At 39.8% G+C, this 15918-nt stretch overlaps 4 protein-coding genes and 1 pseudogene across 4 annotated transcripts; 4 read left to right on the forward strand and 1 right to left on the reverse strand.

Annotated features, from left to right (window-relative positions):
• Nucleotides 1-1969: 1969 nt before the first annotated feature.
• Nucleotides 1970-4166, forward strand: LOC140282015 (endonuclease domain-containing 1 protein-like). The gene is made up of 2 exons (XM_072376550.1): nt 1970-2516; nt 3504-4166. The coding sequence occupies exons 1-2, from the start codon at nt 2226-2228 to the stop codon at nt 4137-4139; spliced, it is 927 nt and encodes a 308-aa protein (XP_072232651.1). The 5' UTR covers nt 1970-2225; the 3' UTR covers nt 4140-4166.
• Nucleotides 4167-5448: 1282 nt separating this feature from the next.
• On the forward strand, nt 5449-6704 carry LOC140281933 (endonuclease domain-containing 1 protein-like). The gene is made up of 2 exons (XM_072376447.1): nt 5449-5773; nt 5945-6704. The coding sequence occupies exons 1-2, from the start codon at nt 5480-5482 to the stop codon at nt 6536-6538; spliced, it is 888 nt and encodes a 295-aa protein (XP_072232548.1). The 5' UTR covers nt 5449-5479; the 3' UTR covers nt 6539-6704.
• Nucleotides 6705-8009: 1305 nt separating this feature from the next.
• On the forward strand, nt 8010-9511 carry LOC140281872 (endonuclease domain-containing 1 protein-like). The gene is made up of 2 exons (XM_072376375.1): nt 8010-8338; nt 8783-9511. The coding sequence occupies exons 1-2, from the start codon at nt 8015-8017 to the stop codon at nt 9362-9364; spliced, it is 906 nt and encodes a 301-aa protein (XP_072232476.1). The 5' UTR covers nt 8010-8014; the 3' UTR covers nt 9365-9511.
• Nucleotides 9512-9842: 331 nt separating this feature from the next.
• On the reverse strand, nt 9843-11149 carry ufsp1 (UFM1-specific peptidase 1). Its single transcript, XM_072376290.1, has one exon. The coding sequence runs from the start codon at nt 11039-11041 to the stop codon at nt 10295-10297; it is 747 nt and encodes a 248-aa protein (XP_072232391.1). The 5' UTR covers nt 11042-11149; the 3' UTR covers nt 9843-10294.
• Nucleotides 11150-11538: 389 nt separating this feature from the next.
• Nucleotides 11539-14371, forward strand: LOC140281672 (zona pellucida sperm-binding protein 3-like; annotated as a pseudogene).
• The last annotated feature ends 1547 nt before the right edge of the window (nt 14372-15918 follow it).

Below are 15918 nucleotides of genomic sequence, written 5' to 3' on the forward strand. Positions count from 1 at the left end.
AAAAACAACAAAAAAACTGCAGAATACAAGATGTAAACTGAAGAAAATACCAGCTATATAAAGAATAATGAAGCAAAATAATCCCCCCATAATTCAGTCTTTAGGTTACTTGTGCCTATCACAAATGATAACAGCTTCTTCTGCGGCCTTATTAAAAGAGGTTTGAAGTAAAAAGATATTTTTGAGATCTAATTTTGTCCTAAGATGGTCTCCAAAAAAAAATTGGTTTGGGTTGGATTAATTCACCTGAAAATTAATTCTGTCCTGCCTGGGGAATGCCCAGGAAACAGAATTACAGAGGTTCATAACAGGAGATGTAAAAGTGTTGGTTGAGATATTCCCATACATGGCACTCATTGTACTTGAGACAAAGTTTATATTGGAAAAATACTTATTATTCCTTATGCACAAACTGGTTTAAGAAAAGCTTTCTTGATTTTTTTTTATGGGAGTACAAGTTGCTGTGAAGACACGTAGAAGTGACCGACGCAGCTCTGAATGACTTGGTGCAAGACCCTAAGGGGCCATTATCTTGGTCATACCAGGCATCATCTTCATCCCACACCTCAAGCTGAATGATCTTGATGGTCAATGATTTTGGTTTGGAAGGTCTGGTTGCTTGTCAGTACTGTCACAAAGGCATCGCTTTCAGAGAACACATCATCCTACAGTCCACTGGCAACTTTGGCTGGGACACTGAAGTGGGCCAGGCTTTGCTCACTGCTAAGGGCAGCAGCTGCTGCTGATGTGTGCAGTAGACTGATACACAAATGCATGGACTGTACATCCTGGGAGTTTCTGAATGCCTCAGAAAAGAAAATGTCAGTTGTTTATGGCTAAAACTATTTAGGTTTGGATGTTTTTACTGTTTCATATTTGTAAAAGTTGTGCAGTATGCTGTCTGACCTTTTATTTGAGCACTTTTGACAATTTCTCCCGTAACCACCTCAGCACAGAGGCAGTTTCTCTCCACTTCAAAAAAGCCATCCATTATCTCCTTGCACGTTTGTCCAGCAGTGATGTTCTTCACTCTGCCACTCAGAACAACTTTGTGCATTTAATATGTGCCAGTGGCGGCCAGGAACTCCATGTGACAGAGCTTAGTCTTGTTGTTGTACTGTGGTGGAAGGCTCATAATAGACTGAACAAACTTTAAATTGAGGGGAGGGTTTTTCTTCACACTTTAACTGAAGCAGAAAGAAAACAGTCTCTTAGATAAAGCATTACACACATTATTATTATTTAAGAGGAATTTCTGCATGATGTTAAGCAGTCCATTAGGGTTTGGTGGCACCACTAAAGACTCATTTAAACCCTTCTTTATTTTCTGATCTAACCTTAGAATGAAATTCATTCTTTTGCACAAAAATCATGAACATGATTGAGAAAAAATTGGAAGTTCTGTACATTTGTTTAATACAGTTTGTTTACTCTTCTTCTTTCAGAACTGTTATCACTGTCATCTGTCTCCCCATCAACCTTCCCGATCTTACTCTTATCCCAAAACCTATTCTCATAGGAGAGAGAAGGAATGCTTGCATTTTCACCATCCTCAAAAACACTTAACATTCTTATCAGCAGCAGAGTGACAGAAAGCCCACATGTTAAGAGACAATAGAAGGAGCCTCTATTTCTACACACTTTTCTTTAGAAAAGTTCTTCTTTCCAAACTAAGTCAAACAACACATCATATTGTCATCAATCCAGGTTGATACAGAACAGTGGACAAAGATTGTTTTGCTTTATGCATTGTTAACACAGTTTATGTTGACGTAAGCGATATAACACAATAGGTTACTGCAATATGAAAGCAAGGTAAGACCTACGACAGACTGAAGTGTGTACAATGTATAGACATTTAGAAAGCTGTGTAGATGTGTCCTCTGATAGTTTATTGCCTGACAGTGAGAACAGAGAAATAATTAATGAGATATATTGGAGAATAAACACAGACACCTGTGCAGAGATGCATGGCAGCACAGAAATTCTCTGACCAGATAAGTAACCAGCCAATAGATCCACACCGAGCCACTGCCGCTTTGCATACTTAGTCTGCAGCCAGCTGTCATCACGCTTTACCAGACCAGTCAAAGCAACACAAAATACTGGACAACAGACAAAAACAGACCTCATTATGGAATTTCTTAATTCTTACTATTGCTGTATAGATTCCTCATGAGGGGGGCGGGGGGGATAGCCTTGGTGTTGTTTCCAGCAGTGTGAGGATGCATCTGTTTTGCACCTGCATGCTGTACTCTCTGCTGATGGTGTCCCACCTGGTGAGTGCCACTGTGTCGAACAGCTTCAAGGATTGTAGCCATTTTTTCTACATGCAAACACCACCTACAGGGATCAGAGGGGCAAGCCTGAAGAGGATCTGCCAAAAATTTGCAGACAAACTACGTTATGCCACGTTGTATGATAGCAGACGCCATCTCCCCCTCTACTCAGCCTATGTTTTTAAGAAGTCTGATGGGAAGAGGAGGGTGGACACACCCTGGATGTATGAGCCTCAGGTAGGGAGACAAGTATGGTGTTTGATTTATTTGTTAATCGTCACAAAGTTTAAGAAAAGCTGAATGTTTGTAGGCAATTCAGGCAACCTTTAATGGACTTATATAGAACACTTTTTTACTCAGATTCAACAGAAAAAAACTTCAAATGAAATATGAAAGAAGTGCTTGTGGCAACAGATATGCTTTGAAATGGACATTTAAAATGTTGACTGTAGTAAAGAAGACAAATGTTTTTTGAGGCTCATGACATGATAGGCTATCACATAAATATGCCCCCTAATACACGTTTATCGTCATTTGACATTAAAATACATTTTCTTGCCAAAAGTTTGACTAAACGCCTGATATCACAACTTAGTGTGTAAACTAAACCCAGAGCTGGAGTAAACAGACAGTTAGTGCAGCTTCTCAGGTAGCCCAAACAGTTTGGATGTATATTTAACTACATCTAAAAGGCCATTCGAAATAATTTGGCCCAAGTATAATATGACTGCTGCCTGACCTCCTCCTACTTTGGCTGCCACAGTTGGCAGCCGAAGTACACTGGCCGAGTGCTGATGTTTGAACTAAACTAAATCTGTATCTTGTCCTTCCAGACAAAACACATGGGGCAAATCAGTCGTAACGCTGCTAAAAGTGCCAGCTATGTATGTACACACAATCTTGCAAAAGCTGACATAAGTGGGCCACACAGCTTGCAGCTCATCTAGCTAACTTCAGTGCGCTAGTGACCCAAGCAGGCTAAGAATGAAAGTTCCCAGCTTAAACATACTGAACTGTGGCCAGCTAAAGCATGCTAATTATCCTTTTGAGGGAGTGCCTTCTCACAGTTGTCCACTAACCCAAACATGCCGTTTAACCATACGATGATCATACATACAGAAAAGATCAATTAAGACCCAACTGTGCAGATGATAAGTTGTAGCTTCAGAAAGTTACCAGAAGCATTAAAATGTGATAAATGAGTCTCTAATCTTTTACTTTCAGCTGGTTTCTGATGATGAGAGTGGTAACATGAGGGTGCTTCCCCTGGATCAAGACACCCCCCCACTAATTGAGGACAGCCAGGTTGTGTTGGAAGACTACATAGATGCTGTAGAATACAGACGTGGCCCACTGAATGCTGACCAGCACCAAGCAGAACCTGATGACAAATCCTCCACCTACACTCTGACCAACGTTGTTCCACTAATCACAGATTTCCTCGATACCTCTTGGAATCCCTACTTGGACGTTATCCGCAGACGCCTGAATAATTTCTGCCATGGCAAATCTTTCATTGTGACTGGAGTAACTACTTCAGGGGCCGCTATACAGCGAAACAACCAGGACCGCCTGACAATCCCAAAACATTTATGGCTGGCATATTGCTGCCCATGGTTTGACCGCAACTCACCGTATGAAGTGAGATTTATGTTCCCTAGTTATGGGGGCTATGCTCTGAATGAAAAGACTGGCTATAGTGTGATGGAAGTACCACTAAAGACTCTGGAGAGTTTCCTGAGGAGCCAGGCTGACATAGATAGTGATATGATCATTTTTTACAAAAGCTGCATGTCAGAAAACACCTTCAAGAAGATGAAGAGGAGCGACTTGACTAGTGTTAAACTGCAGCCAAAGTAATGGAGGAAGCATGTATTATTGCATTATCGGGACTAACTAAAATAAACTGTAAAGTAGTCCTGCTTCATATGCAATTAATATAATCAACTTGGATATGTTATAGAAAGTGCAATTCAATGAAATATGTCTTAATCATGTATTATGAGACAAGCAGCCTCAGCAGGTTCCTTGAAAGAATAGGATATAGTGGGAATAGAAAATAAATGAGTGGAATGCACTCTGGGTTGAAAAACATGTGATTTGTGGAGAGTCGACTTCCCGTTCCCAAAGTATATCTAATGCCACATCAGTAAATATTTCCTGTGTGGTAATTACCACATATCATTAGTGGGATCTTAAGGGTTATTTTGATGTGTACAAATTTAACATAGCAAATAAAAGCCAAGATTACTGCCAAGGTTTTCTCCAACCTGCCTGTTATAAACAGTGACATGTAAGACTACTCTGCCACATTTAGTATGCTCTTGACTTTAAGGAGTAAGCATTATAAAATAATAAATGAAAAACTGTAGTCACAGAAGAGGCCCAGATTTTGCTGTCACACAGTATATGGTAAAATATAATTTTGTGTTTAGAGTTAACTTATTCCTTAGTCTATCCACTATTGGACAATTATTCTTTCTTCTGGAAGTCTATGGGCCTGTGACCATAGTTAGACCATAGTCTTGTTAGCTATCACTAATCATCATGCCTACACCTAACCCACCCATGCAAAGAACGAAACCAGTACTATCCAGTCAGAGACTTAGTCATCTAAATATCTAGTCTACCAAATGCCTGCCCATCTTTGACTCCTGTAAACTTTACTAATTCAAAAGTTCCAATTGTACACGTTTCATTGCCTCAATAAGACAGCCCCTTCAGAGTAGTTTCAAATACAGTTATATTCCTGCATTGTTCGATGATATCAGTACTACATGTTGAATGTACTGTAGGTTCCAAGAAAGCTTTAGCCCATTCATAATGAATTAAATGTTTGAATGATGTTGTTATTCAACACAGTAGCCTTTGTAAGCCCTCAAAAGTTCATAAGTGTAGGGAATTATTTTATCTATCGGATTTAGGAATCTATCCTTCTTCCCCACTAGTATGAGACACGCTGATGCATTTGTCACTGGCTTTTTAGTGTTCCTGTTCCTCTTACTATGGGTGGATCTGGAAGAAGTCCATTGCTTTGCATACTGAACCCTGATAACAGAGAACAGGGTGTAAAACACATGTTAGCAGTTTCACCAAGCTCCATAAGGCACATTCAACCAAGTGTATAAGATCTCATCTGACGTGCCAGACCTTTAGCAGCTTTACCTCCGCGTCAGTAAGACATCAGACCTGTACTGGCTATGGCATTTTGGATACATATGGGTTTCCTGCTTGTCAACATATTATCAACAGCAGTGAGAGGGAGAGTTGAAAAAGAGCCGTCTCCAGAGTGCAGACCGTTCCTCTACATGGGAACACCACCGACAGGACTGGAACACCACTCTGTCCAGTACATCTGTCAACTTTACAACAAGAAGCCACGCTACGTGACTCTGTACAACAGTGTGGATCATATACCCATCTACTCTGCATACACCTTTAAACGCTCGGATGGGGAGAAATGTGTGGATATACCCTGGATGTATGAGCCTCAGGTAAAGGAAACTTGAAAACTGACACAGAAAGCAAAGGCTCTGAATATGAGCACATCACAAGAGCCGTCATTTTTAAAATTCTAAAACGTCTCATTTGCATTGTTTTATTTTATGCAGATATGTAATCAAATTCAGTAATTTTCTTTGTCTCTGGTCTTTGTCTTTGCATAGCTATCCACTTCTTTTGATACAGGTGAGATGCAACCCTTTCCTCGAGGTTACATGCACAAGAATTTTGAAGACGCTCAAGCAGTTCTGGACGATTATATGAATGCCATCCATTATGAGCGCGGTACCCTGAACCCTGACGAGCATCAGGACGACCCTGATGACAAGGCCTCCACCTACACCCTCACCAATGTGGTTCCCATGGTGCCCGATTTCAACTACGGAGTCTGGAACAAACAGGTGCACATCATCCGCAAACGACTTAACAACTACTGCCACGGAACAGCTTACATTGTGACTGGTGTCACCACCTCTGGGAAGATGATCCGCCGTGAAAACATGAACCGCATCTCAGTTCCAACCTATTTGTGGTCAGCTTACTGCTGTATTGATTACGACCACAACGCACCCTACAATGAACGCTATAAGTTCCCATCTTTTGCACACTATGGCCTAAATGACGAGGAGAACAACGACGTGCTGGAAATCTCCGTCCAGACGCTGAAGGAGTTCCTCAAGAAGACAACATTTGTAAACCAGAACTTTCAGATCTTTGATGGGGATTGTATCCCACCAGGATCCAGTAAAACTAAATGAGAAAATGTTTTGATGTTTTTCCAAAGAAAAACAAAACTGTTACTGATATCATTAACAATGGCTTTATTTTATTCAAGTGTTCAAGTGAACCATGATAACATTTTATTCATGAAATGTACAGCAAATTGTTAAGTAAAGAAAAAAAAGGTAGAAATTGAGGCACAATCCTTTCCTACTATTTAATTTTTGCACAGCTTGTTGACTGGTTGGACATAGATCCCACTTGTCTGCCAACTTGTGCAAAGGGAGAACAGCAATTTAAGCCAATCAGTTAAGCCAACATCCATGATACAAAGGCAGTAAAACTGACTGACCTAAATGGAATGCAGCTGTTTTTAATATATCAGTTACAGCTGTTCATTTCCTGAATGTCTGCTGTGCATAGCTTCAACCAGAGAAGAACATAAAGTTATAAAGACTACTGGATTATGTCACAATTTTATATCATGACCCCTAAAAATATCAGATGTTGTAAATATCAGTACCTGCTTAAAATCTGAACCCATACCACAGCGATGTCCTCTGTACATGGAGCCGTCTAGTGTCATTGTAGAAAAATGCACCATATTCAACTATTTTGCAGAAATAAACTTGTGCATGAAACTGTCTTTGAAACTTTTGTCTCATTCAAAATGAATTTTTTTTTTATTTAATAACTCAAAACAGTATTTGCTTATACAAAGAAAACACTGTTGTGGCCTCAACACTCTACATACATAACTATCATGTTTCTACAGGCCTATTTGAGAAAAAAAAAGGTTATGTTACAATACTAGCATTGACACTTGTTTTTCTAAATTTGCTTTTTATGGTCTATAATACAAGTACAAGAAGAGAGAGATTAAAAAAATTGATAATATCACATGTAGAAATGAGCAGCGTCTGTGGGGTTGATGGGATATGACTTTGCCTCTTTCCTCCTGATAACAATGACTTGAGTTGTTTGAATATAAAACAGCAGAGCAAAACTAAATGCAAAAAGGTCTACACTATTATCATTACCATCATTTGTGCACATTGTGTATTAAAGATCTTTTTGATCAAGTTAGCACCATATTTTTGCTCTGCATAGTAGAAATAAGTATTACTGACAGTTCTATCTTAGTGAGCCATGACAATTGACCCAAATGCTCATCAGCAGGACCTCCACTAATTGGATTACAGCCATCATTAATACATCTGTGCTTTTCTTACTACGACCCGTCGGCACTGTGAAAAAGGCACATCATAAAATGCTCTCAGTGACTGATAACATTCACTGCTTCTGAACTACTGCTACAACACTTGTAACTATTTGAATATATGGAAAGGACTTTACAGAGGGAGACCAGTTTGTTTGAAGTACAGATGAGGCAAGAAGGGAAATGTTGAGTGTGATAGAGCTGAGATAGAGGCTGCACCTGTTAGTAGTGGAGTAAAAGCAGCAGTAGTAAGGGCTCAAAGGACACAAACGTTGAGCAACTCAGAGCTGCAGTAATGGTACTTACATCTGCAAACCATGTTGTAAACCTGGCAGCTGTTACAACTGTGCTGACCTGCGTGCTGATACAGGGGATCCAGGCAGGAGTAGTGGGGGATTTTAACCATGTGGAGCGCTGCAAGGACTACTTGTATATGGGCACTCCACCACGAGGCTACTTCAGCAACTCCTTTAAGAAGGTGTGCCAGAGGTATGAGGATAAACCCCGCTACGTTACACTGTATGATCCCCACAAACGCATTCCCATCTACTCTGCGTACACATTCAAGAAGTCAGACGGTGAGAAGAAGGTCGATTTTCCCTGGATGTTTGAGCCTCAGGTGAGGTTAAGCTTGTCTGAAGACAAATTGCTAATGCAGTAATATTTCAATCTCTCTTTAGTCTGACTGTTAAGTGTTAACTGTCAGAGTGGTCTGTTTTGTCTGTTCTTGTGGATACTTTAAATCATGTCTTTCATACAGCACCACAGTAAATTTGTACTGAAATTTGTACTCAAATTGTACTGATGAAGAATTTCATTCTTTTTGGGAAGACGGTAATCAAAAATCAATAGCATCTGCAATACTTAACCATTTTAGAGAGCAGGAACAGCTACTGTTGGTAAGGGCAACCAAGCCAGCTTGAGATAAGCTGTTTTATTGGCTATAAGATGGAACTTCATTGAGATAGTCTTCCCATTAACATATATGCAAATTTACATCACAAAATAGTTTTTTAATGTAAAACTGCTTCAGCAATACTCATCTTATCCTTTTCCTTTATAGCTAGCCTCTGAAAAGAGTAGCAGCAACATGGAGCCATTTCCCCAATCTTCAAACATGCATATGAACTTTGAGGACACCCAGGCAGTCCTAGAAGACTACGCTGACGTGGTTCAGTATGAACGCGGCCAACTAAATCCCGACGAGCATCAGGCTGACCCCTTAGACAAAGCGTCCACCTACAGCTTGACCAATGTGGTACCTCAGATTAGGGAGTTCAACTTGGGTCCCTGGGCCGAACACCAGGATATCATCCGCAAACGCCTCAACAATTACTGCCGTGGCAAAGCCTTTGTGGTCACAGGGGTCACTACTTCTGGACACACAATCCGCCGCAACAACCTGGACCGTGTAGCTGTTCCAGAGTACATGTGGTCAGCCTACTGCTGCACAGAGTTTGACCAAAATGCGCCATACTTTGTGCGCTACAAGTTCCCTGTGTTTGCAGCTTATGGGCTGAATGATCGTGTCAACAACCACATGGTGGAAGTTCCCCTAAAGAACCTGGAGAAATTCCTGAAAGGGAGGATGGATGTGGATAAAAACTTCCAGATTTTCTATAATGACTGTGTGCCAGATAGCTAAGATTAAATGTGATCTGTTATAATTCAAGTTTAAGATGTGTTAGATATGTTACAGTTCATTGTGAAAAAGTTTGAGGTGGATGAAGCTCAAAAAATATATATTAAACTAAAGCTTTTGTCAAATTGTAACGCATATGAGGAATAAAATGGGAGATGCGTGTCTGAGCTTGCACTGAATCTTTCTTTGAGTGAATTATTTTACTGATGAATCATAAAGTATGTAAAACACAAATAGTAGCGCAAGTATTTGTTTTTTATGTAGTATACTAAATATGTAGTATTTAGTATGTTTTTTTTACAATATCCCAGAAAGAGATCCAGAAAATTATTAGGTAAATACAAGTTGAAATTTTTATTATAATTAAAATTAAATGCCAAAATAAAGACAAAGAGAGGTTCTCACGTTTGAGAACACAAAGTTAACAAATTGCTTTCTTTTGATTGAAAAGAACAAATAAATTACAATAATAATAAGGAAAATAAATGACAAGTTTCTAATAAAAACAATGTTGGATGAATATATTAGAAATGCAAGTACTCTACATTTAAATGCCTGCTGTGAATTAATTCACTGAAGTCCTATTCAACTGACTGACAGTATGTGCAACAACTGCTCTTATGGATCATTTCAAGTTCAAATCCTAATGCAGGAATTCTGATAACCGAACTTCAGTTACATATCTCAATCATAGTGAGAGTTTTGATAGCATGGAGGGAAGTATTTAACAAGTAGATTTGTGTGTCAGCAGGATTTTAATGGAGAAAATGACAAACCCACAGATATTTTCAAACGTTAACCACATGATGGCACTAGAGCTAGTGTCGAACACATTTAGTAAATACTAAATATTGTCAAACAGTGTTTGTTTGTCCTGGAATTTTTTTTTTAATTTAAATAAAAAATGTTTTAAAAAAACACTTGGAACAATCGTCATATTGACTTTTTGGCAGTCTGAGGCATACACAGATTATAAAATGAGGACTGATCCAGAGATGATACCGGTTTCCACGCCACCCACCCTCGTCTCTGCAGCTCCGTTCTCTGTAGCTGACACCCATAGTAGTGAGGGTCAACAACTAGTAAGTGGCTCCCCTGGTCTCCAGTACACACCCCTAATATCCCCTTTGAGGAGTTGTCCCTGTCTCCTCCCATCATGACAGGAGATCCGTGCCTCTCAAAGTGCTGATGGAGCTCTTCTACAGCAACATGCTCCAGCTCAGTCCCTCCACCTCTAACGTGCACCAACTTACAGGGAACATCATAGAAATAGTCCAGTACCAGGGAGGCTTCAAATGTTCCCACCCATTCCCTGGAGCCTGAGAAAGAGCCTGCTTTGTCCCCCATACAAACTAAGGCTTGCTGAATTTCTGGGAGGCTGGGTGCAGGCCTGTTCTGGTGCTTTTGTTGACACCAGTTATAGCAAAGCCAGGAAGCCATGGTTTGAATGGTACGGTAGCCACATCCCCAGCCTCTGTCATCTTGTCCATCACAGCCATAATGGAAGTAGAGATAATCTCCTTTAATCGTACAGCATTTCACGGGATCTATAAGTGGTTTAGGAAGACCAGTGTGCACATTTGATATGGTTTTGATCTTCTGCATAATCTCCCCCTCATCTCCTTCACGTCCATCCCAGTCAATCTTCGCCTCAGATGCCGCGGCTGCCTTTCCGTACATTACTAAAAATCTGTTTCTCCAAAGCACATACTCCACTTTTAGCAAGCTGTTACCTCAAAAACTCGCCAGATGTCCTAACATGGATTACTCAACACTCAACAGACCACTCAACAGTCACACCGTGTAACTAGAATAACGCTCCTCTGAGTGCATATGCAACGTTCTTTAGTTCCGCCTGAGCAATTACGTTGGTTCCCACCACCGGTGATGCCTTCAGGAGTTTTTCCCCCTCTCAATTTCATAGTTACTAACATCACATTCCATCGGTTTCGGTATTTTGGTAATTTGGTAACAAGCCATTTTAAAGAAAACTTCAACAATAAATGTATTGTTGAAGTTTATTTAAAAAAATTCAACTTTATCGGGGTATACGTATTTTCCCTTCGTGAATGTACTGCAAATCAGCACTTCCAAATACATTTGTTGACAGTCTTTGAAGCTTGCATGTCTGTGTCCAGGGCATTCCTCAACAATGGCCAGATTAAAAAAAAAATATTCGAATGCTTTCAAATGTTTCGTGGTTGTATTTTCGATTTTTTTTTTCGGAGAGTCTGGAGAGCGAAGGACTCGACATACAGTGCGGAGAAAATAAAGTGAGAATAACGGTGGAGCGACAGTTTTTTTCACAAGAGACGCATTCCGTTCAAACCCGAGTTTTTTCGACTTGCAGTCAACTCAACGCAGACGACCTCATGCAGACCAGACAGACCATCTGAAAATGAGTTGGTCATCCAGTGTATGGACAAATGAGACTTATACTGATTTTGTTTCTTGTGTTCAGAGTAAGAATTTGACAGAATAAGATCTAAATGAGTAGAGGGAAGCTTGTAGTAGTATTAAGTAGTTTAGTCTTATTACTACTACTATTACTACTTTAATGAAGAAGATCCATATATTTGTTATTAATGGTTTATGCTGCACACACAGTATTTGCTTTGGGTGTTGGACTTCCCAGAGATGTATTTCACAAAGAAAATTCCCACGAAGAAAGCTTGACTCTACACTACTGCCTACTTAACAGTGGTATCCTCTCTGCTACAATACTGTGTGGAATGTTTCTTTTTCCAATTTCCTCAGCGCTCTTCCTTGAAAAATGCCAAAGAGAACACAGTTTGACAGACAGAAAATAGTATTTTTGTGCCAACATAGTGATTCCTAAAGGAAAAAAAAAACTTAAAACGTGGCACATCTCAGCATGGTGTGCAGTATGTCCTTTAAAAAAAAACAAATAATCTGAGGAAACTGGACAAGAGGGGGATGAGAGAAGAAGGGGCCAGCCAAAAAAACGTCTTCATCTGGGTACTGTTCTTAAAAAATAACATGACACAGGACCCGAGAGCTGCATCTGACCCTTCAGTTGATCCATCTACTGTTCACTGAAGTCTCATCAGAGATGGTCTCCATCCTGCAAGATTAAGTAATGAATTCTAGTTGCAATGTCAACACGAAGTTTATTTAAAAATGCATCACTTGTAAGACAGTCACAAAGAAGGAAAACAGGACTTTGTTGTACAATTGTAAGACCAAAATATGACAAAATGCAGCAAATCTGAGGATTATAATGCTAAATTTGACAAAATAAATCTGTTTACAATTCCTACTCTCCAGGTTCACGGTGAGTGATTTGTGTACTCCAACCAGCTGCTTGTGTTTCCTGCTGTCAATCTGTTGGCAGTGTGATAGTCCGAGGGGTGACTACTGTAATACCTGTTGAGTGCTATTATGAGAGGTAAGGTTGGTGTATGTATTCTCATCTGATTCTAATTGTGTCTTGCTGTGTCCTTTTCTTATTTCAGCAAAGTCAACTGTACTTTGTCTGTTTCTTTTATATTTGAGAACAGAAAGCAGAAAGATAAAGGAGGACCATTATAACCGACCTGGGTTCCGGTGATGTCTACCATTGGTGCATTTGGCCTTCTTCACTTCTCCCTTCGTATCATGGCAGGAAAAATGACAATCTTATATAGTCTTGACTGCATCAGAAGAAGATTCCTCAAACAGAAGTATCTAGCTTTGTTTATTTATTCTGGAATATATGAAACTGGGACTGAAAATGAAAATCTCTTTGCTCCTCCACAGATGGTTGTACCTCTTTATGCAGTTCCTCAGTGTATCAGCAGGGGGAGGCAGTGTTTTTGGAGGCGAGTGTGGAGGTACCACTGCACCTTCCCCTTACTCTCTATGTTGACTACTGTGTTGCTACACTGAATCCTGACCCTCTATCACTGCCAAGCTACAAGTTCATCGATAAGCATGGATCAGTTTCCTTCCCATTAAAAAATACACACACACACAAAATCAAAGCAGTAATACTCCTGTGGGAAGAGTATTATGTAGTACATCACATCCGCTGAATGAATCCTTACAGCTAAGTTAATTTGGTTTGCTGCATTTATCCAACTAGGTTGGACACATTATGCCTAAAGTGAACTCCTCCATTATAGATGTCTTCTGCACAGTGTACTGCCAGGTTCCTCATCTAGATTCCTACCCAGAAAGCAAGATACCAGACTGTGCTTCAGTGTTCAAGCCTTCCGCTTTAACTACACATCTGGAGAGCAGCTGCTTTTATACTTGAGCTGCGTTTCAAGTAAGAATTTGAATCAACTTAGAATTTTGCTGATGTGAATGCCAGATTAAATGCCTGTTATTGGTTTTCTCTCTTATCATAGATGTTCATCAGTTGCCATCTTAAGGCCACCCTGAAACAAAACTCACATAGCCACCTTGATAAAGCCTGCTTCTTCCACAGACCCACATTCAGGTTCGGCTGCCAAACTGTAAAAATTTCCGTTTTGAGCCATCATGATTTTGTCTAAATCATTTTTGTCTCAGCAGCTTAACAGCCACTGCTGTACAGTGGATTTAATTTGATTTTTCAAAGATGGGGTTTCACAACTGACTGTTTTGAGGATGTTTCTCTGTCATTCAGCTGGCGGGCCACAGAGGGAGACAGTACTCTGTGTGAGTGTTGTGACTTTGACTGCTTGGAACTGAGCAAAAAGAAGAACCGTGGACACACAACTCAACCAGATACAGGTTGCTGAGCCCTTTACAGACAAATGCAACCTATTAAATATTTGGATTGATTTTTAACAATAAGATTATTAGAACAACTCAATGGCAACTTAGTCTCTTTATTGTGTGCACGTAAATGTTTTTTAACAGAAGGGTACCATGAGGTCGACAGGACTGTTGGACCTCTTCACACTTTGCAACGCTCCTTCTGGACAGGCTGACTGTCAGTCAATCACTAGGGGGCCTTTTTCTGCACTTCAGATTTAGGTGGATACAGGGACCACTTCGAGCAATAACTGTGGTTTAACAGTAGATCATGCATTTTGATGATGGGTTTTTGTTTTGGTGGCATACACTTCGAGAAATGTTACTGTTTGTGTAAGTCACATGAGAGATAGAGCAGGTAATTATATCATGGCTGAAGAAATGGCCATGATGGGGTGAAGGAAAACCATGGAATTTCCATGGAGAGGGAGAAGAACTACAATGGAATCTAAAATATCCTGTAAGCAACAAGCATACTAGAATAAACACACACTTGGGTAAGAATGGGACAGCTATGTGGTAATGTATGCACTCTGTGTCCCCAGTCAGTTGCACAGTCCTATGAGAGGAAATGTGACAGCCCTGATGGGAAACCTGATAGATTTCATGTTGCACTGTCTTGTTTCATGACAGCAGGACTAGAGTTTTCTTTAGTCAGATGCATTAAATGAGTAACTGTATTAAGTAATTATTGGCCACACGTCCCAATATGTTTCACTTGGACATGTGACCCTTTTATTATTTAACAGGCACACATTTAAATGTACATGTACAGGTTAAAGAGGAAATTATGTTTGACAGCAAATATTCCACCTTCATGTTTAATAAAGCTTAACATTTGAAATATTTGGCAACTATTATTATTATTTTAGACTAATAAAGCTGTTTTTGAAGTGTTGGCACTGGCGTGGCTTACCAGTCTGATTTCTTCCCCCAGTTTAGAGGTGTATTGCATCACAAGGGTTCTCTTTCACTGTTGAAATCCTTTTTTAGAATCGTTTAAAAAAAATGAATTACAATTGGTTGTTAGTGACAATGTCATCAGTCGTCGTCGACACAATAAGATGTGGATTAAATGTTCATACCTGGTGCTGACAGCTGTGGCCTGAGGAACTTTTTGCCATCAGTTTCCTTCTCATGAAGTTGGTTTTGTGAATAGCTTTAGGGAATCTCTTCAAAATTGGCACAGATGTTCTCTTGGATTTTTGCAGAAGTATTTATCCAAAGCAACCGAGTGCCACACTGATGAGGATTCGGTATCTTGCCCAAAAAAGAAGCTTGGAAATGAACCACTAATCTTTGGCTATCATCCAACACGGTGTCTCAAACACAGAAAGCGATGTCCATAGCCGAGGCATTGTCTGTTCATCATATCATGGCAACAGAGCATACATGTAAATTCATTGCATATCAGACAAAAAAGACAAAAAAAAAAACTTCAAAGTCAAGCATTTTTTTTCTCTTGTATCCTTACATCACAAATCACACCTGTCACAAGGGTTCGTAGTATGTACTGCTAGCATCCTCTTTCTTACGATGGCAAAATAGAATCATGTCTTTCTATGTTATTAACAAGCAGAGTAAACAAGAATCAGCTAAAAAAATACATACTGTGGAGTGAAAATAGGATACTTAGGAAACAGTGTGTTCTAAGCACAGCCATTATGTGGTGTATATGCAGTTATGTGGATAAAGTAAGAAAAAAATGATGAGTTATGTCTGAGATGAAAGAAACTTCAAGAGAAGGTACTGTACTCGTACAACTCTGTTGGAATAGAAGATTAAATACAAACTCCACTTACAGAAATGACTAA

The sequence above is a fragment of the Leuresthes tenuis genome, unplaced genomic scaffold, assembly GCF_036924035.1.
Source record: "Leuresthes tenuis unplaced genomic scaffold, fLeuTen1.0.hap1 SCAF_22, whole genome shotgun sequence".
Lineage (NCBI taxonomy): Eukaryota > Metazoa > Chordata > Actinopteri > Atheriniformes > Atherinopsidae > Leuresthes > Leuresthes tenuis.

Coding starts and splice junctions, on each gene's coding strand:
- LOC140282015 (XM_072376550.1), top strand. CDS start 2,226: ATGCATCTGTTTTGCACCTGCATGCTGTACTCTCTGCTGATGGTGTCC. Junction 2,517..3,503: donor CCTGGATGTATGAGCCTCAG/GTAGGGAGACAA, acceptor TTTTACTTTCAG/CTGGTTTCTGATGATGAGAG.
- LOC140281933 (XM_072376447.1), top strand. CDS start 5,480: ATGGCATTTTGGATACATATGGGTTTCCTGCTTGTCAACATATTATCA. Junction 5,774..5,944: donor CCTGGATGTATGAGCCTCAG/GTAAAGGAAACT, acceptor GTCTTTGCATAG/CTATCCACTTCTTTTGATAC.
- LOC140281872 (XM_072376375.1), top strand. CDS start 8,015: ATGGTACTTACATCTGCAAACCATGTTGTAAACCTGGCAGCTGTTACA. Junction 8,339..8,782: donor CCTGGATGTTTGAGCCTCAG/GTGAGGTTAAGC, acceptor TTTCCTTTATAG/CTAGCCTCTGAAAAGAGTAG.
- ufsp1 (XM_072376290.1), bottom strand. CDS start 11,041: ATGTACGGAAAGGCAGCCGCGGCATCTGAGGCGAAGATTGACTGGGAT.